This window comes from Eulemur rufifrons, chromosome 5 (genome assembly GCF_041146395.1).
Source record: "Eulemur rufifrons isolate Redbay chromosome 5, OSU_ERuf_1, whole genome shotgun sequence".
Lineage (NCBI taxonomy): Eukaryota > Metazoa > Chordata > Mammalia > Primates > Lemuridae > Eulemur > Eulemur rufifrons.
In genome coordinates this window covers 50,480,338-50,506,167 of record NC_090987.1, presented here as the reverse complement: position 1 = coordinate 50,506,167, position 25,830 = coordinate 50,480,338, and the positions used below count along the sequence as shown (strand labels likewise).

Here is a 25,830-nt window from a genome sequence, read left to right as displayed (position 1 = left end):
AAAGCCCACGCTCTGAACTACTGTGCTGCCGTACCATTTGCCAAGTGTCCTGTCTGGGCTGGGTCATGTGAACCAACTTTCCCACAATCTCCTACAGGATTCTCCAGCTCTAGCTTTCCCTTTATGACTTATCCATTGTGACCATCTCCTAGTGTCTCCTTGTGACCATGTCAGCCTCCTCTGGAAAGTGCCACAGGATGTCAAATGTCCAGCTCCTGCCAGATGGTCTCTCTCCCCACCTCTCAGACCCCCGAGCCCAGCCTGTACCCTGTCTCGCACAGGCGCATCCAAGCGCACAGCTTCCCGACCCTGTGCTTGGGGGGCACAGCCTCCTCATGGCTGGTCCCAGTTCCCTTCCCTTCCCACCCCATCCCGTGGGAAGACTTCTCTTATCGGTTCAGGACTATTAGCTTGTTTCCCACTCTCACTCTGCACGACACATCCAGTCCAACGTGCTATGTATCTATGGAGAATTTTGTATTCTCCACATATACTTTGAACAAATTCTTATCTGTTTTAGTTTTACCCCAACAACATAAGTATTGAAATCAAGAGGGTGGTCTAACCAATAAGACCTCCACGTTCCATAGAAGCCTCAAAAAGTCTAATGGCAGTGTTTCAATTAGCTGAATTTTTATACCAAAATACGTGTTATTAAGGGGGAAAGGCGATGGGGGAGAGACTGCTGGCCTCAGCAAATCCGTGTTTCTTGATGACTTGAGTCCCATTCCAGGGAAGAGCTCGTGCTTCCACTCTGTCTCTTCAGACACTGCCAAGGAAAGCTCTGCCCTCTCGCCCTGGGAAACTTTGGGCAAAGACTGAGGGACCTTTCTGATGTGACATTTTAGAGGACAGGAGGTTGTCTTCACTCTGTAAAGCAAAGGGCTTCTGTAGCTGCTGGGCCTCTCCACTGTGCTCTGTTTTAAAGCAGAGGATGGGAATAAAAGTCAGGCACTTGTCTGTTCAATGTCCTCCTCCTCAGTGATGTTAGGAGAAAGGAACCAAAACAGTGAGATTGGACACTACTCACGCAAGTCATCATGAGTAGATTTTATGAACATAAAAGGGATACTATCTCTAGACCTTGCTCATTGGTAAATTAATTTCTCCTTGGACTCTAGCTTATATACAGTTGTGGCAATTTGGAAGGTAGTAGATTATGACACAGAGGAACTCCCTAACTAGAGGAGGAAGTGAAAATGTCACCTCTTCCCTGCTGGAGGATGAGGAAGCACCAGGACAGAAGCATGCGTTCCGGCCTCTCCCTCCAGCTTGGAACCCCGGCATGGATGCTGGTCAGATACGCTAGAGGAAAGCCGGAAGCAGAGGGACACTGGCCTCCTGCTCCAAGCAGAAGGCCAGGAAGAGTCCACGTGGACTCCCCATCCACGACAGCACTTGCCCCGGTGCAGCATGGCCACCGGCAGGGGGCATAAATGGGTGAATGGGCCCAGGGCTCCACAGCTTTGGCGGGGGGGGGGGGGGGGCATGCCAGGGACCCGGAAGTCCTGCACACCCTGGGTGAGGCTGGGAGTGCTCTGAGACCAGGGGACAATAGAGGCCCAGAGGAAGCACCATGAAGCCACAGCATGGGGGCATTTGTGACCAGAGGCAAGGACTAGAATCACAGACTCCACCTGCGAGTAACAACACGATGCTCCCACCCTGCACAGAGTCAGTGAATGCTCACAGCCCTGTGTGGGGACCGGGCCAGATGAAACCTGCAAGAGGCCAGAGTGTCTGGCCTCACTAACCCACACAGCCCTGTGCACCCAGACACTACGGACAAAGGGAGGATATGAGAGGTTGAGCTGCTACCACCATGGAAAAGTGTCCTTTAAGCTGAAATTCCAGAAACAGGAAATTTTAATTCAGTTTCTCTCCTCCTCGCCATCCCACCCCAAAACCCACTGAGAGAAGGCTCATGAGTGGTAGAAGAGTAAATCCATCTCAGAGAAGTGTTTAGGCTACATAGTATCTGCACGTCTTAGCAAAAGAGAAGAAATCTGTGACCCTGTTACGTTTACACTTGGAGATCTTAGTTGTGTTTTAGGCTTGGCAGTTGTTCAGTTATTTTTACTCTTCCTTCTGTAATTCATGTGAGTTCCAAGCGACTTGAAATATTGATGCCTCTGAATCATTTTCATTCGACTTGTCATAAAATGTATGTTTTCCTTCAGCACAAGCTCATCCCCAAAGTGCTCATGAGAATTCACGTGAGTCAGGGTTGTGTCTCAGGAAACAAAAACAACCAGCTATTTCAGGCATGAGATGATTTTGGCAATTATAGAACCTCTGGCAAGGCTGCCTATTTAGGCTAGGTGTCTAGGAACGATTCCCAGAACACGGAACAGCGTTACAGAACACGACTGCCGGAGTGCTGCAGCCTCCAGCATACCCAGAAAGTGGGGAATCAGAAGGCTGCTGTCCTGACTGTTGGCTTCAAGAACTTTCCATGAGAGCTGCCATCCAGGGGTGAGCCCACCCCGGCCTCACCCCCTCCCAGCTCAGAGCTGGGGAGAAACACGGGTGCTCTGCTCCAGCTTCCCACTGGGCCCCGGCAGGAAGGGGCAGAAGTTGCAAACAGTGGCCTCCTTCTCAAGCACGTTCATCTACTGGTGGACTCAGTTTCCCACCCAGGACCGCAGCTGCAAGGGAGTCAAGGAAACGTAGCTTTCATTGCCAGCCTTTGCGGTACTGGGAATCTACGCCAGGAGGGAGCTGGAACAAACACTGGGCGTAAGTTCATTTCTACCACACCCTTCAAGGACAACATTAGGGACTCGTTTTCTTACACCTTATGCTGGCCTAAGTTTTTGGTTTTATAATTACAAAAATAATACATGTTCATAAGAGAAAAATTAGAAAATGGATAAAGGAAAAGAAAATAAAGATTACTCATGGTCATTCATACTTCAGGGATCGCTGCTAATATTGTGATCCTGTTAATAATCTTTGTCTTTTTTCTGTTCACATGTAGATATTTTCAAATGAGATAATTTTCAAAAAAAAGATACTATTTCGTCATCCTTTTCTCTTAAGAATATATGTTGGTGTCCCTCCAGCGAGCACCCTTAGCCTTGGCCCTTCCCTCAACTTCCCTCTTGCGCCTTGAGGCCCCCTGGTCTCGCTCGCACAGAGAACTCAGTGCTCATTTTACTACCGGCTTTTATTCCTGGATTTTGACTAAATTCTTTAGACTTAATCTATTGGCCTCAAAAATATTGGGCAGCCCAGGTGCAGTGGCTCACTCCTGTAATCCTAGCACTTTGAGAGGCTGAGGCAGGAGGATCGCCTGAGGCCAGAAGTTCAAGACCACCCTGAACCAGAGTGAGAGTGACCCTCTTCTTTATAAGAAATAGAAAAAATCAGCCAAATGTGGTAGCACACCTGTAGTGCCAGCTACTTAGGAGGCGGATGCAAGAGGATCCCTAGAGCCCAGGAGTTTGATGTTGCAGTGAGCTGCGATGAGGCCACTGCACTTCAGACCCAACAACAGAGCAAGATCCTGTCTCAAAAAGACCAAATATATACATATATGGGTGTGTGTGTATATATACATATATATGGCAATTATGTTACTCGCCTGCTTCATTCCTTTGGTAATCAGTTATGTACTCTTATTTGGAATTAACATGGTGGATATCTCTCCACTAATTTCATTCATACAATCACAGAAAACGACACTAAAAATCAACAGCAGAAGAAATGCCAAGAAAAGGCCATCCCAGCATTGAAGTAAACCAAATGTTCTTTCTTGGAGCCAAAGAATTTTATACCAAAAACTGAATTATATGTAGAACACGAACACCAAGCATTTATTTATGTTTTCCACATAATAATCTTGACCATTATGACTTTAACTCTCTCTCTTATTGAGACAGTATTGAGATATAAAAAAAAGTAAGTTGAACTTCTGTTAAAGTCCTATTGATATTGTAAATGTTCTCAAGTATTAGTTATTAATGAACAGAATAAACAAAATGCTATGTTACCATAAAAACAAAAATAAGTGTTTTTATGAATAGATTTTGAATACTTTCCATGTCAAAACATGTTCACCCAAAGCAGGAGTCAGCAAATTTTTTTTTCTGTAAGGGCCAGATAATGTTAATAACTATTGTAGACTTTGCAGACCACATAGTTTCTGTCACACTACTCAACTCTGCTGTTGTAGCATGAAAGCAGCCAACATAAGTGCAATTGTGAACCCCTAAATTCACATGCTGACATCTTAGCCCCCAGTACCTCAGACTGTGACCTTTCTTTTGGAAATAGGGTTGTTGCAGATATAATTAGTTAAGTCATCATAGAGTAAGGTGGCCCCCTAATCCAAACATGACTGTATCCTTATATAAAGGGGAAATTTGGGCATGGACACACACAGCAGGAAGGGGACGTGGAGAGACACAGGAACAAGACGGCCGTCCACAAGCCAAGGAGAGAGGCCTGGAACAGATCCTTTTCTCACAGGCCTCACAACATGTTAATTTGGGATTTCCAGCCCCCAGAACTGTGAGACGATGCATTTATGTTGTTTAAGCCACCCAGTTTGTGGCAGTTTGTTACAGTAGCCCTAGCAGAAAATATAGCAGCAGCCACGCACAATATATAAACAAATGGTCATGGCTGTGTCCCAATAAAACTTTACTTACAAAAACTCTCAGCTAGCCATAGTTTGCTGAACCTTAACATAGATAATCATTTTTAATGACTGATAAGTGTTCCTTTGAATGGATGAACTACAGTTTATCTAAATAATTTTCTATTGGTGGATATACAGGTTGATTTTGATTCTTCACTGCTATAAACAATGCAGTAATAAGCATATTTATGAATCTTTTCACACATTATTTTGCTTTTAGAAAAATTTCTCAAAATGAAATTCCTAGATCAATTGGTGGACATCGTAAAGACTTTTGATAGATTTTGCCAAAATGTTTTTAAGAAAGGCTGTTATAATTAGCAGCAAGGTATCAAAGTACAATTTGATGGACAAAAAAAGTTACGTCATTGATAACAATTTGCATTTCTTTATTAGGTGAAACTTTTAAAATATTTATTAATTTCTATTTATTCCTTTACAAATTGCTGTATCATAGAAATATCATTGATATTTCTTGGGAGGGAAGCATCTCCATATATATTAATTTCCTTATTTTATATATACTTATATATCATTTCCCATTCGCCAGTTATTATCATAGGTTATTTTTCAGTTTGCCTTTTAATTTTATTTATGATATTTTGGTAGCAATATATAGATGCTCCAAGTTTTGTGCAGTTAAATCTATTAATTTTCTTTTCTCTGATTTTCACTCTGGGTGATATATTTCTACATAAACTTCTGAGCTTCTAATTCTAAGACCACCTTGCCGAGAGCCCCAAACCAATAATAATATTCATATAACAGCATAAAAGTAACAGTGCTAAAACTTTCCAGGATTTAATTCAATGAAGATTCTATTATGATGAGGAAATGGTTTAAAGTGACGTCAGCCTATAAATCATTCCTTTTGCTAAAAATTCAGCCATCTTAGAGGAAGAGTTAAAGCGATCATATGTATACATTTAGGGTTTTTATTTTTTATATACTACATATGCCAACGTGCCCACCAATTTACTGTGGAATAATGAAAATATTTGTCCTATACAGATTCAGACTCCTCCGTTCATTCAGCATAATGGGTAGGCAACGGGAAGGAGGAATTTAATCCAAGTCACCACTAAAACACAAATAAGATACAAAATGGGTACCTTTTGTGGATTTTTTTAAGAAAAGAGCCCCGCAATGGAAGATTTGGAGGTGGAAGGATCTAAGCCCGGCGCCCTCGGCCTGCAGCAGTAACTGAAGCAGGAGACCGGCTCGCCCCTCACCTCTTACTGTCTTCCCAAAATTTAATCCAGAGAGAACAACGTCTTTAAGAATAATAATGCATTTTTACATAAACTTTAAATTTTAGCGCACACATGTTTACAGGACAGTTGCTCTTTGGGCCTCCCGCGCCCCCCACCCCGTCTCCAGGAAGCGGCCAGCGCTGGGGTGCGCCCGCCCGCACAAGGGGAACCGCCGCAGAGCAGAGCATTGAGGCAGCAAAGCAGCGGCCCGGGGAAACGTCTCTCAGCGTGTTCACTGTAGCTCTGATGTTCAGTCACCGTACTGGCCCCACTGGGAAGGGTCGGAGCTCCTTCTCACCACGGCTGAGTGTGGCATTCAGTGGGTGCTTAATGCATGAATGAATAAAGGCATGGATGGACTACAGCTTGTATAATGGGAAACAGTTAAAGAAGGTTTACACTGAAACACTTAATTTAACATTTATTTTTGCTGAAATGACCTTTATTAACATCTAGCAATGACCTTTATTAACATCTAGCAAACCACATCTCCACCTTGGCCTCTCAATAAAGAAATAGGAAAGAGATGAAAGAAACCATTTCCATAAGACATTTCCAAACCATCCACATTAAGTTTCAAATGAGAATATTGAAAAAAAAAATCTTTAATCAAAAAATAGTAAAATGTCACAGGTCAACGCTGAGTCCTAGCCACTCAGCCCCTCCTGTCAGCAGCACACATTTAAGGAAACAATGTCACATGGCACGAATCTTCCCTCCCCAGCCCCAACACAGGCTTCTCGAGGATAAGCGATGTGCCTTGGTGTCGCAGTCTTTACCCAGCGCGGAGAACTCCCCAGACACGCGGTGAAAACTTGCACAACAGGCTTGAAGTGCCTGTGTCATGTGAGTTTCTCTTCTTCTCTGGCCTTCCAGGGAAATACCTAATTAACTTCCTGGTCTTCTGTTGCAACCTGGAATGTAGGGAATAAAAATGACATTTGAATACTAGACTCACTGTGTTTAGTGCAAAACATGCACTAAACACATGTCTTTGATAAACACTATTTGCCCTTAACTTACAGGCTAACCCGGTGTCCCCAGCTCTAGAGTGATTGGAAGAGGGCACTATTATCCCCCTGGGGAGATCTGGGAGAGCCTCCTAGAATTGCTTGCCAGCCTCCGGAAGCCTGGGGGTGCAGACTGCCTGGCAAACGGAGGCCAAACGAGGATGGCCTTCCCAGGGCAGGAGAGAGCAACCAGCGTGACACAGGCAGAGGCAGGAGCAGGGCTCCCGGCTGGGCTGGGGTAGGGGTGGAGGCTGAGCTGGAGGAAATGTGATTTGTACTTTACTTTGTACTGTACTTTAGCTGACTCACTGCTGCATATTCAACCATAGATCTGAGGGCCTAAGACAGAATTCCAAGAGATCTGTTGAGAAACTATCGCAGTAGCCAAGACAGAGCAGATTAAGAGCCCACACTAGGACAGTGGAAAGAGTGTCAAAGGGTTTGAGAAATTTGGAAATAGAATTTACATGGTTTGGTCAATGCTTGGAAGGAGCTGAATGACACTGACTCTCAGAGAGAAGCCTGAGCCACAGAGAGAATGCTGACAAGGAGCAGCAGGGTTTAGGTGCCTGGCGGGGGCCCTGGGGCCTGAAGCAGGACACCGTGGGCACAGCCATCCTGCAGCTGGGGATCAAGGCCTGATCTCTGCGGAGAAGCCAGGCCAGACCACAGTTTGGAAGCCAAACACCTAGAGGCAATACTTGAAGCCATAGAATTGATGAGATCAGAAGGAAGGAGGTGTATTGAGGAGGACCAGAAACAAAAATTTGCAGGAAGTACCTGCATTTAAGCAGATAGGGAGTCTAAGAAGAGCTGGCAACGGAAAATGAAGAGGGACAGAAAAAGAAGCTGAGGAACCACGGAGGCAGGGCCCAGGAGGGAGGACCGACTGCCTCTGGTGGCCTCGGGCGGTGGGCAGAGTCCGGAGACAGGAGTGGCAGGGGCAGTGGCGGAGGTCAGGGTAGTCTCTGAAAGGGCAGAGGGACGGGCTGAATTCAAGTGGGCAGTGACTAGAAGGTCAAGTGAGTAGATCATGATTCTTGTTGGAGAATTTCATCAGTGTGGGGGAAGAGAGGGTGGCTTGGTGGGGAAACGGAGGGGGAACAACAGTTGATCAGGATCCATGTACGTAGGTTGATGGGAGGGGCAGACAGTGCAGGGCGGATTTTAAGAGGGACGAGAAAAAAAAAAAAAAAGCTTGGGATGTGCCTTAGAAATGAGTTGGGATCCTCTTCCAAAAGAGCGGAAGAGAAAAGGTACGTGCAAATCCAGGGAGATCTCAAAGTTAAGGAGATAAGCCGGCCACCAGCAGGCCATCCTGGCCCACCTGGGAACACTGGTTTGGGCACTGGATTCTCAGAAGCCAACTCAGGGCCTCAGGCCCAACCAAGTTGAGATTGCTGGACCCTAATGCAATTGCGAATGATTTGAGTCATTCCAAAAAGCCAGTTAACTTCAGCTCACTTCAGCTCAGGCTGAGCAGGGCTTTCAACACCACTCAGGGAAACGGGACAGAGAAATTAAGCTGCCTGAGCGGCAGGGCCAAGGAGAGTCGCACCAGCAGCTGGGCTCAGACGTTCCCATCAAAGCTCCCATCAAAGCGGCAAGTCTCCATTGACTGGGTGACTCCGCCCTTCCGGCGGGAGCCGGTTAACCCTTAGCGCCCCATCAAAACTTACTGCCAGGCGGGCGCGTGGCTCACGCCTGTCAACCTGGCTCTCTGGGAGGCTGAGGGGGGAGGATTGCTTGAGCTCAGGAGTTTGAGACCAGCCTGAGCAAGAGCGAGACCCCATCTCTACTAAAAATAGAAAGAAATTAGCCGGGCGTGGTGGCGCCTGTAGTCCCAGCTGCTCGGGAGGCTGAAGCAGGAGGATCCCTTGAGCCCAGGAGTTTGAGGTTGCTGTGAGCTAGGCTGACACCACGGCACTCTAGCCAGGGCGACAGAGCGAGACTCTGTCTCAAAAAAAAAAAAAAAAAAAAAACCACCTTACGCAAGAAGCAAGAATGCATTTTGTAACAGGACGGATGTCGGCGTGAAGGCAGCTTTTGGCCTCCTGACTCATCGTATAAAACTGAGGAAATCATGTCAGCTCTCCCTGCTCCTTCTGTACCAAGGAGAACAATTGTGTATTCTTCTCAGATTTGTTTCATGGATAAAATGAGATGTAGTTTCAATGTAACCCATGGGAGATTTGAATTTCCTTTTCTTCATTCCTTTACTATTTGCAGTACTTATAATGAGAGAAAAACGATAGTAGTAGCTAGTGTTTGACTTCTGACTCTCTTGATCAGAAAGTCTATGATCTTGGGCAATTTACTTAACCTCATGTGCCTCGGTTTCCTCATCTGTAAAAATGGAGATAATAGTATCTACCTCAGAAAAGTTGTGGTAAAAACAAAGAGGTGATATGATGTAGATAAAGCACCTAGAATAGTGTCTGGCACACGCTGGCCACTGCGTTCCTGTCAGCTGTCCTGTTTTGGGCACCTGCTCGGTGCCAGGGCTGTGACATTTCTGTAGGGCGAACCCCGTGGCTCCACTTAGGAGGCACCTGGCGCTGGCCTTCCGTGTGAACAGCATCCCGAGAGCTGCCTGGAGCCCCCAAGTGTCACTCAATCCCCACAACGCACTCGGCAGATGCTGTGGACTGACAATACTTTATACCTTGGGGGAAGATGTTTTCAGAATTCTGTTTGGATTTTATAAAAGTAAAATAGCATATCTGTCACAGAACATTGCAGCGACTCGGGGGGATCCTATAATCAAACACAGTAGTATTTCTGCAGCTAATTATACAAATATTTACCCCTGGTTAGATAAATGATTATAAATAGCATCACATCAGTTCAGGTTTGATTTTGCTGCCAAATGAGTCTGCATCAAATTCAGATTCAGACTTTCTATTTATGAAGCTTTTTGGATTCCAGAAGAGTGGATGTGTGTGCATTTGACTTATTATCTACATTTTACATATGAGGAAACTAGAAGCTCAGAGAGACCAATATGCCAAAGGTCCCACTGTCACCAAATTACAGAGCTTGAATTCTGGCGGTCTGACTCCGGATTCCTTAATCTCCACACCACACTGCCTCCCAAGAGAAGAAAAAGAACAAGAACAAAAAGAGGACAGGAAAAGTGAACTCTTCCCAGCTCCCGGGCAAAGGCTGAAGCCATGGCATCACCTCCCGGTCCCAAGTGCTGTGCAGACCAAGACTTCCCTTCATCCCGACATCAGCCCTGTGATGTGGTGCTGTCCCCATTTTAGGAGGAAACTGAGGCCCAGTCACTTGCTCAGGATGACTTGACACACACCCACACTTAAAATTAATTCCCACAAACAGAAAAATAGAATTAGTGGGTCACAGGATATGATCATTTCCAATATTTTAGATATACATTGCCAAACTGCTTTCTAGAAAGATTGTACCGATTTATACTCCAACCAGCATGTATAGGACTGCCTATTTTTTTCAGTTATACCTGCCAACACTTGGTGTTACCTTTTCAGTTTTTTTTTTTTTTTTTGAGGCAGAGTCTCCCTCTGTCGCCCTGGGTAGAGTGCAGTGGCGTCCTCGTAGTTCACTGCAACCTCAAACTCCTGGGTTCAAATGAGCCTCTTGCCTCAGCTTCCGGAGTAGCTGGGACTACAGGCACACACCACCATGCCCAGCTAATTTTTCTATTTTTAGGAGAGACGGGATCTCGCTCAGGCTAGTCTTGAAATCCTGAGCTCAAGCAATCCTGCCCCCTCTGTCTCCCAGAGTGCTAGGATTACAGGCATGAGTCACTTCGCCCAGCCCCCTCGTTTCAGTTTTTTTAATAGAACACTAGCATGGAAGGTAGAAGATAGCTTCGCATGTGTATAAAAAGCCAGTTCAACGACACATTGCTACAGTCTGTCTGAAAACTTGAGAGAAGACACTCCTGGAGACGAATGCTCGTGAACTTGGGGTAAAGTCTTCATCCTCTTCCAACCTGCAAGTCTTGCTCTCTGGAATACCTTGCCTGAACAGGAAGTGTCTGCAGACTGTTTAAAGCAGCATTTGAACCAGAGTTGTTTTGTAAAATGTGCAAGTTGCCATGAAGACCCCTCCAGCCTCAGTGCATAACTGCTCAGACACCGGGTCCTATTAAATACAGCCGCAGTGTGGGACAAGCACTCTGAGGGAGGGAGCGGTGGAACCCCCGTGCAGTGCTGTTGACAAAGAGGTTGGCCTGCACGAAACCTGCTGGTTGAATCCAATCACAGGATTATTTCCAAAAACATATTCCCAAGTTGCCATAAATAGGGAACCACTTCTTAGCAAATGCAAAAGAAAGGCATGTTGGCTCACATAGTCGGAACACTGGGTCTCTTGTTGGTAATGGTGTTTTTCTTGTTTGATTGCATATTGGAAGCAGCCTCCCAGCAGGTGCCTCCAATGTGGAGAAGGCGAAGGCACTGCTTCTTCCTTCACCCTCTGCTCCCCTTTGCATGTCGTCTAGACAGCAAAGCTCTGCATGGAAAACACAAGCTCCACGAGAGCGTGTGTGAGAAAGCGTGTGTTGGCGCCGGGCAAGAGGCTACGATGGAGAAGGGATGGGAATGAGTCCACCTCATCACATGTACTGGCTACATGGAGTCGGCAGTTACACTCAGGAAATCTTTCTTGCATATTAAAATCAGCCTAAGCCTTTGTTGTTTCTTTTCTCCATACCCGTTTCTCTTTGAAAAAAAAAATACAGAGGCTAATAAAACACATACTTTGAAATACTACCATTTATTTCATCATGTTGACCTCAGATTTTTATATCATGAAGTAAATAAAAACTGCTGATAGTTAAATGTCCTCTGTTTTCCTCCCTGATCCTGTTCACTTCCTTCCCTTCCCACAGGTAAGGACCATCATGAGTTCAAGTTTTCCTTCTAATTCTTCTTTTAACACAGACACACACTATAGAGCAGGAAGGAAAACAGGAGTAACTCCATGACAGACTGGACCTCCTAGGAAAGGCCTAAGTTTCGGTTTCCCCAACACAGACGCTCCCCCTCCCCGGAATGCCGCTAGTAACAACTAAAAGCCCTGGCTTGGAAACCGGCCAATCAGGAGCCAGAGCCCAGGCTGGAAACCGGCCAATCAGGAGCCAAAGCCCTGGCTTGGAAACTGGCCAATCAGGAGCCAATACTATCAGCCACTTTTGAAAGAGCAAATGAACTAAAAGGGGGGTGGGGGGGGGTGTGCCCATACATGTAACCTACTGATAAGTATAAAAGCTTAGTGTCCACCCCAGGGCGGGGTCCGGGCTCGTGGAGAGACCACTGCGCTGGTGCTCTGAGCCTTGGACCCTAGCCCGGGCTAGAAAATAAACTCCTTTGTCTGTTGCAGCCTTGGTGACTCTGCCTATCTGTTCCTGGGGCTGAGGGAAACCAGTTCTTACAACACATTCATAAGCAACATATATTATTGTTTTTGTGTAAGTTGATACGCATTAGAACTTCTTCAGCTTGCTTTATTCATTCAGCCAGGGCCACAGGCTGGATGCCCAGACTGTGCACTGCACAGTTCCTGAGGGCTCCATTCACATAGACTACGGGCGTGACTCCTTCAGGGGAGCAGGATGGCAGCCCTGCACTCCACATTGTTTTTGAGCTAAATGTTGGTGCATTATAGATAATTGCATTCATTTTAGTTACCCCGTAGTGTTCATCATGTGACGGTGCCATATTCAACTGATCCATTTCCTTAGTGGAAACAACATTTTACTATTGCGAACAGTGCTTTAGCAAACACCCTTATGCATGTCTTCACATGTATAGATGCACACGTTTCTCTGGGAAACCATCATTCTTTACTCTGAGTTGACTGTGATTTTAAAAAAGACATTATAATAAGAAAAAGACAAACTTGGTAGAACTTAAAATATTTATTAGTATGTATCAGTGTGTGTTAAACCAAAAATAATAGATACAATTGGGCATTGTTGAGAGAAATGCCTTATTATAGCACAGAATACAAGCGGAAAGGCCCTAGCTGTCTGCAGCAGTGTCTTTTATGTGCAAGACCTGGGTCCAGCCCAGACGGAAGCCCTTTACAAAAACACAAGAAAGGGGAACAGTTTGCACAAGGGAGCAGCCCATTGAATTACTGGGTGTGGTTTCAACAATGATGTTAAAAGAGTAAACTCGAAACCTAATAGGTCTGAATACAGCCCGGAGCCCTGCAGTTCCTAAGCTAGCTCTTCACTGGACTTGCCAAGAGCCGCACAGAGCAGTGAGAAGTACAACCCACAAAAAAGAAAAAAAAAGAAGCTCAATTTCAGTCATCACATGCCAAAGTTCTTGATCGTAGAGGAAATAGTTCAGTCGTCCAAACCTCCCTCAGAAATGGGGCACAGCCCTTACTGTTGGGTAAAAGTTAGTTTTAGGTTTTCAACCTTTAGTCTGCAAGGTAAAGACATATCCAGCACTTTATAACGTACCGTATTTAACCATAAAATGGCAGGTCGATTATGTACCTACATAAAATGTTTGCGACTCCATTCTAGAGATTTCCACTGGGGAATCAACCCACTGAGAGTCCATGCCTACCTTATATAACACACAGCCATGAGCCGAACTCAGCCAGTGGAATGGATTACACGCCAGCGCAACAAATATACAGTCATATTTACACATATACACACACAGGAAAGAAAACAAGGGAAAAGGAGCAAATTTTGGAAAATGATGTCAAGGATGCTACCGGACATGAAACTACTTGAGATTTTTTAGCAACGGTAATTTCCCGGTCTTTACATAATTATTACTTGGTTATGGTTCAATTATTAGAATATCCAGAAAGTAATTTCAAGCTAAAAATAAAGCAAAGTAAGAAAACTTCCTTGTGGACAAGGCCTGAGCATCTATCTTCAGAGAAGGTTCAAGGTTTATGTGAATACTTGCATGCCCAAGTGTGATCTCTGTGAGTGGTGATGACGCATAACTGTATTGTTTGTCCTCTGACTGGCTTGAATAGCTGACGCAATACAGAAAGGGAAAAGAGTGGCTTCACACCCTCATGTGCTTCTGAAATAAAACCATGCGCTCATTAGTGGGTAGCTCACTACATGTGGTTAAGACTGGACATTTTATGCAAAATACAACCACTGCAAACCAGCCCAAAGCTGCAAAACGCTCTGCTGGGATGCCTACCACCTTAGCTAGGAAACCCAAGCAGCTGTCTGGAGATAAACCCAGGTTCTCAGGGAAAGCTGGAAGAGGAAAAGTTCAAAATTAGTCTGCATGTCACCTGGATAGAGGTCACTTCAATTTTCAACTCAAATTGTTTTACCTTTGGCAAGAGGTATGATAATTTCTTGGCCTTCAAAGCAGAATCAGGTCAAGCCAATAATGTGCACAATATGGGGGAAAAAAAACCCTAAAAATCCTTACAAAGGCCCTGCTAGGACATCCAGATGCCACTTGCCAGCAGTTTTTGAGGTACCGGTCTGGGAGAGCCAAGTGGAACTCTTGAAACAAAATCAACGTTCTGCAGCCTTCACATCCTAAGATTGTCAATCAATGCTCATAAGTTGGGTGAAGCAGGAAGAACATCAATTTGACAGCATATTTTTGAGTTGAAAGACATGGGCCTGTATTTCAACCTGGCCCTGTTTCCTTGGTTACAGTCAACATAAAGAAAGTGTAAACCTGGCTCTGGTCTCTGCAGAACCCTCCCTTTTTGTTGATGACACTGACTGTGTCTTTTGCCCATCCAGAGCGTGGTGGGCACAGCCCCAACAAGACTCCACAGCCCCAGCTCCTGCTGAGTGAAGTGCCGGGTCTTCAATCAGCTCACGAGTTCCTTCCCGACTTCCACGTCGCCGCAGGTTGTTGGTGAAGGTTTGCTGGCCCTTGAACGGTCACGGCAAAGAAGGTGCCGGCTGGCCCTGGGAGCACACTGCTGATGCGCATTTCTGAGCACTGATCCTCACAGCCTTTAAGGACTGCCTCCCAATGTGGGCCCTGACAGGAGATCAACTGCTTCTTGATCCTAAGTTTTTATGAAAGTTAGAATGGTAATAGGATTTGAATTTTCAGCAGAAATCACTTTTCTTCCTTTCCGTGCTTTTTCTTTCCTTACCCACTTTGGATTCAGACATCTTTAATTAACTGAACAGACAGGGAATCCGAAAAGGAAGGTTCTCATGGAAGCCCATCCTCAGTTCAACGCACTCCAGGCCCAGACCTCCTCCCCAGCCTGGCAACGTCCAAAACGCCTTCTCTGATTTTGCAGTGTTCTGGGTCTAGGATTTCAAGGTGCTGATACTTACTCTGGCTGGCTTTCCTGTAACCTATTACTAATTGCTATTATTAGAAGTTTGCCCTAAGATTACAACTCAAACATTAAATTTATTAATAATTCCAGTTAATTTTCTTCCCTAGATACAACACCATGATTATTCTCTTAGTAAAATAATACTAAGTGCATAAACTTACCTAAGAGAGTAGGAATTTATTAGTGTGGAGGTGATGCATGTCAGGTGGTTTCGTGAATAATATTTATAGCCTACATTTATCACTGCTTACATAGTCATTGCTTAAATGACTCTTTCAAACTAGGCTTCCCAATCCCAGAATTATATGCAATATTTTATTTAGTCCAATTTGGTTTGTTTATTTATGGCTAAAACTTAGAAAAATGTTCACCAATTAAAAGAGATGTAGACAACAGTTTCTAATACATCTCTCTCCTCTTTTATAATAGCTCAAGTCTCAGTCTGAGCAATGGTCCCATTACACTTCTCTGATTTCCTTCAGAAAAGTAATAAATAAAGGCTTACTTCCAAAGCTAGGTAAAAACTAACCTTCTAAATTAAACTTCCCCCCTAGTGAAGGTTGGTTAGGTAACAAAGGCAATGGCACTGAAGAAGTTACTGAAGTTTGGCTAGGTAAACACAGGAAATCCAAGTGGAACACCACGTTAGGATCCCATACACATAAGGCAGCAAGACTTTTGTACAAATCCAGGAATTTTTTAAGGTGTTTAACAAAAAATGCAACTATACTTATTACCTAATAAGTTCAATTCCTCCCGTGCGCATTTCACGCACTAAAGGCCATTTTGTGACGGTATGGTGGGTTTTTCCATAGTTTTCTAAATTTGTTTTTTGGGGACATTTCCTGCTCTGCTCCAGCAGATCTTCCAGGATGCAAAGCCGGGGTGTTCACTCTTCTCCAAGTGAGGTGCAGGCCACCGAGTGCGGGGTCCTTCAGTGCACAGGGACGTGGGCTCCGGCTCCTTCAAGTACTGCGGCCCTTGGGTTAGGGTTAGCAGCACCGCCGGCCGGCTTGCGTGCCTGGCTTCACAAGTTTGATGGTTCCACTGTTTCCATTTTCATGGGGGTCCAAGGGTGGGATCTGGCGGCCTGGAAGAGAAAGGAGACCACGGTTGAGTTCCTTTTCCCTAGTCAACACTATGTGCGCGGATTTTCACCCTGCTTCAACACCTCAACTTAATATTCGGGTTGTACAAAAAAACAGAGGAACTCGCGGAGAGGCTCTTTTCTCCCTCCCTCCCTTCCTGTCTTCCATCCAGCCATCCTTCTTTCCTTCCCATCTCTGCTGCATGAAGTCACCTCATGTTTAGAAAGTTGAGGGACACGTAAGGAAGTACAGTGTGGATTTCCTGGGCTGGGAAGACTGTTTCTGGGGGGCAGCGCCACTCACCCTCTGCTCATCCCAGCACCCACTCCTCCCCAGCCTGCGCGCGGGGAGTGTCTGTGACTTGAATAGTAACAGTGAGGACTCGCCATCTTTTCTGCTTCTTAAAATAGATGCGACTGGGAACTGTACTCTTCCTAGTAGTATCATTTATTAACACTTAGCTCATCCTCCCTCATCCTGCCAACGCACTTAGGTCATTAGCTGGGAAGCACTACAGTTTGCTCTTCATAGTATTTTCATACTGTCCACAAGTAATCTTATTTTTACTCAATTTAATTTAAAAAATTATCCTAGAGTCTCTATAAATAAACACAAAATAAAAATTAAAAAGGCAGTGGAGGGGGCCAGGAAGTGATAACTAAAGGGTACACGTTTCTTTTCAAGATGATAAAAATATTCTAAAATTGGCTGTGCTGACGGTCGCATATATCTGTGAATACACTAAAAGCCACTGAAGCATACAACTTGAAATGGGTGAAATGTATCAAGTATGTGAATTTTATCTCAGTAAAGCGTTTTTTAAAAAAAAACAATGGAATCTGGAAATAACAACCTTAGAACCTTAAGTTTTCAAAGATTTTCACAGATACCATCCTTACCCAACCCTGTGAAGCTGGCGTCACGGCCATTATGATCACCACTTTACTGTGACTCAGAATGGAGGCGCTTTGCTAGTGGCCACATCAGTAATAAGGCACACAGTTCTTTGATTATAACCTACATCTTGACTTTCTGACGGATCCCAAGTCCTGTGTTCCTGCTCCTGTAGCACATTAGCTCTCTACCCTACTCTTCTCTCCCCTTTGAAAAAGGCATGAAACACTAGCTCTAAAATGAGGATTTTTAAAAAACTGGCTAATCAGTATATTTGTTCACTAAGTAGTAATGAGAAATGGAAGGGAAACTGGTTCCAAAGACAAAGTCTTTTCTAAGGACCATATAGAGTCAAAATGCCCTGGCGTAGGTGCATTGCCACAAGGGGCAGGAAGAGCTGATTACAAAAGTATTAATACATTGTGTAGACTGGATGGTATGGACATTCCTCAAAGCTCGAGCATGAAGATTAAGATCACTGGCATTTACCCAGAATTCAAAATTAATAGTAGAGATCTTTATCTCATGATGGAGCAAATGAAAAAACCTGTAGTTTAGTTCCGTAACTATGGTTCCTGCCATTTGTGCAGCCAACGGTGATCTACAAACATTTGCTGGCCATTCTCACAACAGTTCAGTCTTAATCCAAAAGCAAACGAGATGGTAACTTTGTATATCCCTCTTCTGGACATGCTATTTTTTTTATTTGTCACCATTAAAAGTAGGTAAACAAAATGCCTTCTATTTTGTCCACCTTGTGTGATAAATTGACAAGGAAGTCCTCCACCTCCAACAGTGCTCTTCAAAGATTTATTCAAGTCAGACCTTGCCAATAAAGCGTTACTTAAGAGAAAGTGATGAGCGCAGCGATGAAATACTGGAGGGATCATAGTGTCAAGTTGTATCACTATTTAAATCAATAATATTTCAGGTGCCTCCCGAGTGTGTTACACACTGCAATAGGGACTTTTGCTTTTGTACCTGAAATATTTTTGGACAAAATTATAATTCTGATTGGTAACAGCTGTTGCCCTAGTTAGAGAAGAGATGAGAACTGTGCACTGATCGGTATAAGGAGTTCTGATGTTAACTGTACCCTTAGCAAAAGGGCAGTGGCCTTTTATCCCTCCTTTACAAGGCTGACTTTCCATGCCTCTTAAATTTTCATGATTTTTTTCATATGAAAAGTACCCAAATTAAGGAAAAGGCTTATGCATAAGATATCCATTAAAGTAACAAAAGCAGAGTGAACACCTAGAAACAAAGAGCATATAGAGAGCAAAACAGGATGCCAGGGAGGCCAGTGTCCACCCTTCCTCCCTCCTTCCTGCCTCTCCTTCCTTCCTAAGCAGACAGTGAGCCACAAAGTCTGGGATGCACAACTGAGTGCGGCCCGGCCCCATCTCAAGGAGACGCCGCCTTACACGTTTCAAACCATCAGCGGCGTTTCTGCATCAGTTGCTGACGCCGCTTCCCGGGGTTCGGTGATCCCCCTCTCTAACAACTTCACCGTCTGTATTCTTGTCTTCTCGGGGCTGCCAGGTTCTTTTATCTTCAGAATATCCAAAATCTTACTTATGAGAAAAAAACATTTCTCAAAGACAGAATCACCATGGTTTCCTCGGCCTTCGTCTTTCTCTTTCGGTAGAAAGAGTTTTGAGACTGGAGAGAGTCAATGTTCCAGTTCAGCGAACTCAGACAAGTTATTTAAAATCTCCGAGCCTTCCTTTCCTCACCTATAAAAAGTATGATGTGCTCGCTTGGGCAGCACATCTACTAAAACAGGGACGATACAGAGAAGATTAGCAATACAGTTTTAAAAAATAAAATAAAAAGCATGTGAGAAAGGAATTTGCCAGCATGCAATATATACACAGCCACTACTATATGGGAGGAGCTAATGACTGGGGGCGTGGCCACCGGTCCCAGGTCCAGGCATGGCTCAGTGGGTTTTGCATGGGGACAAGGGCCAGTGTTCCCGGCCACCACCACAGCCACTGTCGATTCTCAGGGTTCAGCTAGTAGCTGGGGACCCACCCTGCTCTTCTACAAAACTCTCAGCCTGGGATGAGTCACACACATTGCAACTTCAAAGAGCGTGAGAAGAAAGGAAGTACTTCCACTTTAAATCAGAGGCAGAGGAAGCCAGGGAGTGACCATGAGGCAAGCACCTTTTGAACACAGACGGAAGAGCCAGCCTGACACCAGTACATGAGCTCCGATCTGTGGCCTATGGCATTCAAAACTTACTGAAAGGTTAAACGTACTTACACAAAAGAATGGTTTTGGAAAGTGGCCATGGCATTTTGTGCCAAGGTGATCGCCTTGGAACACTGTTGAATCAGGATCGTTCACACAACACTATAAATACAAACACCCGAAAAAGCTCTGAGCACCCTTTGTATGTTTCCACTCTTACAAAATGTGCTCTAAGTACACAACCTCCATAACAAGTTGTCCTTGAGCATAAATTCTAGGCCAGGGTGTTTATTTTAATATGGCTTAGATTGTGTAATGTTCTGTTTAGGAGAAGTTAAAAAGACTTTTGTTTTTGGAAGTTCAGTTTTCCTGAAGTTGACAGAATAGAGAAAAAGCAGGTTTTATAAACGGCTCCTCAGGGACGCAGCAGTGTGTGAAAACAAATTGCGAGCTATAAATTCTATCATGGCTGAAATGCACTTACACACAACAAAAATAAAACAGCAAGCTTAGCTGCAGCTGCTCCCTTTCCTGGTGTAGTGGGCCAGCCACTTCCTGCGCCAGCTTCAGTCCCTCCCTAACAATTCTGCCGTTTGTATTCTTCTCTCCTTTCATTCGGTCCCAGTATTCACTTGGCCTGGCTGTCTTTTGTTTGGTGTTAGCAGTGCTGGCAGTTGCTATGTAACTTCCATTTCTTGATCCTGATTTTCTGAATCATCCAGATTAGTAAACTGGCCAAGTTTGCTAGGACTTGGCGGTATTTACTCTTGATGATGGCCCCCAAGACTCTCCATGTAGAAAGGGGGTCTGTGGAACACGGCAGTGACTCACCATCATGGACACCACCCCAAGAATGCAGACTGGGGGGGCATGCGTGCCACTTGAGGTTACTCCCTGTAACTGTCCTTTTGCTGCCATAAAGAAGACAGTATCAGAATGACTAGAAGACCTTGACCGTTACGATAGAGAGTGGGTGTGAGAAATGAGCGTGCTGGATTAGCAGGCAGGACGCACATTCGGTCAGGAGGCCCGTAAAGCTCAGGCCAGGAGTAGGAGAGCCTTAAGCGTGCAGTGGGGAGGTAGGGAGCAAAGATGGAAAGAGAAACTGTTAAAGGACACCTGGCAGGAGGTGACAGCTGACTGGAAGTGGGAGGCCAAGGCAGGAGGATTGCTTGAGCCCAGGAGTTGGAGGCTGCAGTGAGCTATGATGATACCACTGCACTCCGGGCTGGGCGACAGAGTGAGAACCTGTCAATCCATCAATCAATCATTTTAAAAAGGTATTTGAGTTAAATAATTAAAATCCACAAATCAAAACTTGGGTTCTTCACAATCCAGAATCCTGTCTGTTAGGTTCAACCAAATCCAGCCCCAGAGAACTTGCTCCTGTGCCAATCTTCCTCATTCCAGGAAATAAAACCTGGGAGTGATTCTCTGCACCATTCTCTTCCTCATTCTCCATCCCCAACCCAAGCCCGGTGTTACTGGTCCTTATTCCAGAAGATCCCTTCCCCTTCCCCTCCCCCTCCTCCTCTCCTTTCCTTTGCTCTCTTCTCTTCTTTTCTTTTCTTTCTTTCTTTCTTTTTTTTTTTTTTTGTGACAGGGTTTCACTCTGTGAACCAGGCTGGAGTGCACTATCATGATCATAGCTCACTGCAGCCTCAAACTCCTGGGCTCAAGCAGTCCTCCTGAGTAGCTGGGACCACAAACACATACCACCACACCCGGCTAATTTTTTTATTTTTTGTAGAGAAGGGGTCTGGCTATGTTGCCCAGGCTGGTCTCCAATTCCTGGCCTCAAGCGATCCTCCTGCCTCAGCCTCCCAAAGTGCTGAGACTACAGGCACTGCACCCAGCCAGAAGATTTTTAAAATCACTTCCACTTCTTTCACCCTAGTCCCAGACTCCGCCCTCCTGCATTACCAAATCGCCAAGCCCAGATGTTCTTCCTTCTGAGTGTGATCTTCTTAGTAGGTGTAAATTGGATATGCCACACCCCTGCTTCAAATGCCCAAGGGGCTTCCAACTGCTTTCAGAATGTCACCCTCTTCCCATCACCAGGCCCTGCTCAGTCTCCCACCCTCTCCCAGAGGCCACCACCCTGCTGGCTCTTCTGAAAAGCACCACGCCAGCTCCTGCTCCGGGAATGAGCGCTTGTGCTCCACTCTGCTGACAGCTCCTCTAGAGCTCTGCGCGCGCTGGCCTTTCTCATTTTTCATTAAAATCATTCCCTTGGGGAGGCCTTCCCCACCCAATCTAACCCCCCATCATCGTCTCTCACAGGCCTGTTCTTTGTTCCTACCATTTATTACACTGTGTGATCATACACGGATTTGACTCTGTGCCTGCGGGCAATCAATCTCCCGTCTCGACTGTCGGTGTGCTTTGCTCACCACGTATTCCCAGTGTCTAGCATGGCACCTAACCCATAAACCAGCACAGTGTCTATCTGCTGCATAAACAAATCAAGAGACACTTGTCCAGTGTGCTGGTGTCATTCAACCTTAAGTCCTCATAAGAAGTGATTACATTTCACCTGACCCAGTGAACCCACTGAAACACTATTTCCTGGGATAGCATGAGATGAAGATGGAGACACAAATTCAAAACCCTGAATTTAGTCCTATAGATACTATTTACTAATCTCAGCTTCATGGGGAATATGAAAGACCAACACTTCTGCTCCCACAGAACTTGCAGCACCCCTGGAAGAAGAGATGTGTACCCGAAACACCTGGTGAATCATTTAAAGGTAGAATATGTTCAAATGTCAAAGTGACAGGACAAGCCTTAAGTAATCTCAAGTTAAAGGCAGAAACCATCAGTGAAAGTTGGAGCAGATGATGACGGCATGATGAGAAAGACTGGAACTGGGCCTTGAAGGGATGGAGGCTTGCGGAGGGGAGAGGAGGGATGTCCGGTGCAGGCTGGACCAGGCCAGTGTGCCAGGGAGCAAGGCTGGCATCACAGCTGTCACCCTGCCCTTCACGTCACAGTGCACAGAGGAGGGCGGCGAAGGCAGTTCATACGGAAAGCCATGAGCTTTTTTGTTTTTGATTTGTAACACTAGTATATAAACAGAATATTCTTTGTGTTTTCATACATCACTTTAAAATTTCAAATGTACAATTCTTCTGGGGGGCAAGAACTTTTTCTTTTTATATTTTAATTCAAAGAGAAAACCTTTAATGTTCAAATTAAAGGTACAAAAACCCAAGAAAGAAAAATGAACAAACCTAGAAATACGTGGAAGGGGCTGGGCGCGGTGGCTCACACCTGTAATCCTAGCACTCTGGGAGGCCGAGGCAGGAGGATCTCTTGAGCTCAGGAGTTCGAGACCAGCCTGAGCAAGACCCCCGTCTCTACCAAAAATAGAAAAGATTAGCCAGGCTTGGTGGCATGTGCCTATAGTCCCAGCTACTTGGGAGGCTGAGGCAGGAGAATTGCTTGAGCCCAGAAGTTCAAGTCTAGCCTGGGCAACAAGGTGAGACCCCGTCTCTCAAAACCAAAAGGAGGGGGGTACCTAGAGGAATACCAACCAAAGGATAATATATGAGGTCAGGCTGTATGCAGATCACTATCCAAAAGAGAGCAGCACCCAAATCCTTTACAGGGTAGCTTCAGTCTTTAAATAGATATATGGGCTGGGCGCGGTGGCTCACGCCTGTAATCCTAGCACTCTGGGAGGCCAAGGCGGGCGGATCGCTCAAGGTCAGCAGTTCGAGACCAGCCTAAGCATGAGCGAGACCCTGTCTCTACTAAAAATAGAAAGAAATTATATGGACAACTAAATATATATATATATATATAAGTTAGCCAGGCATGGTGGCACATGCCTCTAGTCCCAGCTACTCGGGAGGCTGAGGCAGAAGGATTGCTTGAGCTCAGGAGTTTGAGGTTGCAGTGAGTTAGGCTGATGCCACAGCACTCTAGCCCGGGCAACAGAGTGAGACTCTGTCTCAACAACAACAAAAAAAAATAGATATATGATTTTGGTAAACAGTTTCCAGTTAGAAAACGCGTTAGCTCATGCTCAGAAAACACAGTTGTCTCATTTCTGGTTTATGAACACTCTGGGAATGTAAACGAGAAACATTTGTCTCTTCATCCAAGCCAACGTGAATTAATTTTGTTTACGCATACCTTTTTAAAGGGCTTTTACTCCCACTACTCCTTCTTGACTTTTTGTTACATCTTTTCTTTAGGCATATTTGTCTCTGGAACATTGCTTTGGGGAGCACAGGTGTCAGCAATATCCACTTCTATTTTAAGCGCAGGGAGGAGCATGTGTAATATAAGTAGGAACAGGGAAAAGGAAAATAAATGAAAAGTCTGCTGCAGTGTGTTTAGGTGTACTTGCAATTGTGTTTTAAATTAACCTGCAATTAGGCTACAGAACTCCATTCTGAAGAAATTCACTGAAGGAGTCAGGAGGTGAAGGAAGGGCATGAGAGCTTACAGGTGTGGATGGATGGATGGATGGATGGAGATTTTGCCATGGCTGTGTGTTTACAAGCTTTCTTTGTTAAGGCAATTGTAACTAAATTATAATAAAACAGAAACATGGTTTATTTGACACGGAAGATGAGGTGATACAGGTATTTGATGGCTTATATAAGAATTAAGTACTTCGAAGCCATGATTGCCCCATACTTTAAGCAAAGCACTTGTTTTCCCCTAAATGACGCAGACCACTAGGATCTGAGGAATTAATTATTCAAAATCCCCACCACTGTGAGCCACAAAGACCTCACACACAGGAAGGGATTTACACTGGCTGAACCATTCAAAGAAATGATCTTTAAAGCTATTAATTCAGTACTTCCTGCATAGGCTTGTTCTCTTGGAGGTCCCTATTTGATATTTTATCTTAATGATGACTTTCATAAGCCCCAGAAAGTCTACTAGCTGGTGCAGAAATCTCAAGCTGAATTCAGGCATACAAGGCACCAGGCTTCCTCCTGCCACCGTCGCTGTCTGTGCTGTCTGCCTTCCAGGGCCAGAAAGCGAATGCTGAGCAGAGGGCTCTAAGAAATACAAGAAGCTTAAGGACGAAGGGTGTTAATGCAATAGTGCTCAGGAGCTGCCTAGCTTCATTCAGTAAAACCACCTGTAAAAGCAAAATGTTTCATAGCCGAACCACCAGAGAAGGCCAGCACCACCAGGAAAGAGTGAGTTTGATCTGGGGAGATATGGGGCTAACACAGTGAGTTCAAGCCAAACTCAGATGTCACCCAGAGGGACATGACTCCAGAGAGCATCTGCCCCCATTGCCCATGATGAGGAAGGAGCAGGAGTGTGAAGATGGGGAATTTCTCACATAAAATTATAGCCCTGGCACCCTAGAGTTCAACTCCTTGGGGCAGTGAGCTTGAAGGACACTATTCTGTTGAGAGTGTGAAATAATGGCAGGAAAAACAAAGCCCTAATGAAGGTGGGGGGAAGGGAAGGGGACAGATCCCAGTGAGCTGGGAGGGAAGGCTCAGAGCCATTCTTTTGCACATTTCTGCAGCAAGGAAGTAAGCCAGGTCAGAATTCCCCATCTCTGATGGATTTTCCATCAAGCCAACATAAACAAACTAAAGATTCCCTGCTGTGCGTTTTCAGAGTCTAACATGATGGATCCAAACCAGTTAAAGGGAACTCAAATCTGTTCCGGGAACCCTCGGCCCTTCAGACTTTGAGAACTTCGCCAACAATGACCTCAGGCAGAAGAGATCAAACCATTAGTTTCCCTTCTGGAATTGTCTGGGGCCACGATATTTGAGGACAACTGCTGTTTGCGGGTTCAACTTTTCCTAAGGTGGCTGGCTACCCCAGGAACGTCAGAGCCAGCGTTTCACCCAACACCTGTGCTGCTCCCAATGTCCCTGGTCATGCCCTGATTGGACTTCACTGAGGACGGCTCAGAGCACAGTTTCCCAGCCAACTGTGGGCAGGTCCTTCTCTGGCAGGACCCAGCACAGAAGGACACGGGCAGAGAATTTATAAAGGTGAAATCTGGCAAGCTGGAAGCCTCCCAGCTGCAGAGAGGAGTGTTGGTGTGGCCATCAGCTGAGAAACAGCTCTTTGATAAGGTCATTTGGGGAATCAGCAAACATAATGTGATCCCAGAACTGGGGCTGGACAAGGAAGCTGTCACCTCCCTTAATGAGCTTATTAGAAATGAGGGAAATCTTTACAAATCAACCCTCCACCCAGTTCCCCCTTTCAGGCCAGGCGGGATGAAGCTGACTCCAATTGCCTAGAGCCGTTCAGCTTAACGCCTGACCAGGAGCTCTGCACCTTGTCTACTTTCTCTCCCCCTCAACACACTAACACAAAATGCTACAGCATAACCTTTAATTAAAGTAAATTTTATTTTTGCAACAGGATGATTTCATTTTAATTCACAAAACAGAGAGTGAACAGCACAGAGTTATGGAAATTTAGAATTGAGAGGA

At 45.1% G+C, this 25,830-nt stretch overlaps 1 protein-coding gene across 1 annotated transcript in view; it reads right to left on the bottom strand.

Annotated features, from left to right (window-relative positions):
- Positions 1–15,302: 15,302 nt before the first annotated feature.
- The window catches only part of RAB31 (RAB31, member RAS oncogene family), a 118,001-nt gene continuing 107,473 nt past the window's right edge, over positions 15,303–25,830 (bottom strand). The window contains exon 7 of the mRNA XM_069468272.1: positions 15,303–16,296. Within this exon, the coding sequence (XP_069324373.1) occupies positions 16,199–16,296 (98 nt within the window). The 3' untranslated portion in view covers positions 15,303–16,198. The remainder of the gene's footprint in view (positions 16,297–25,830) is intronic.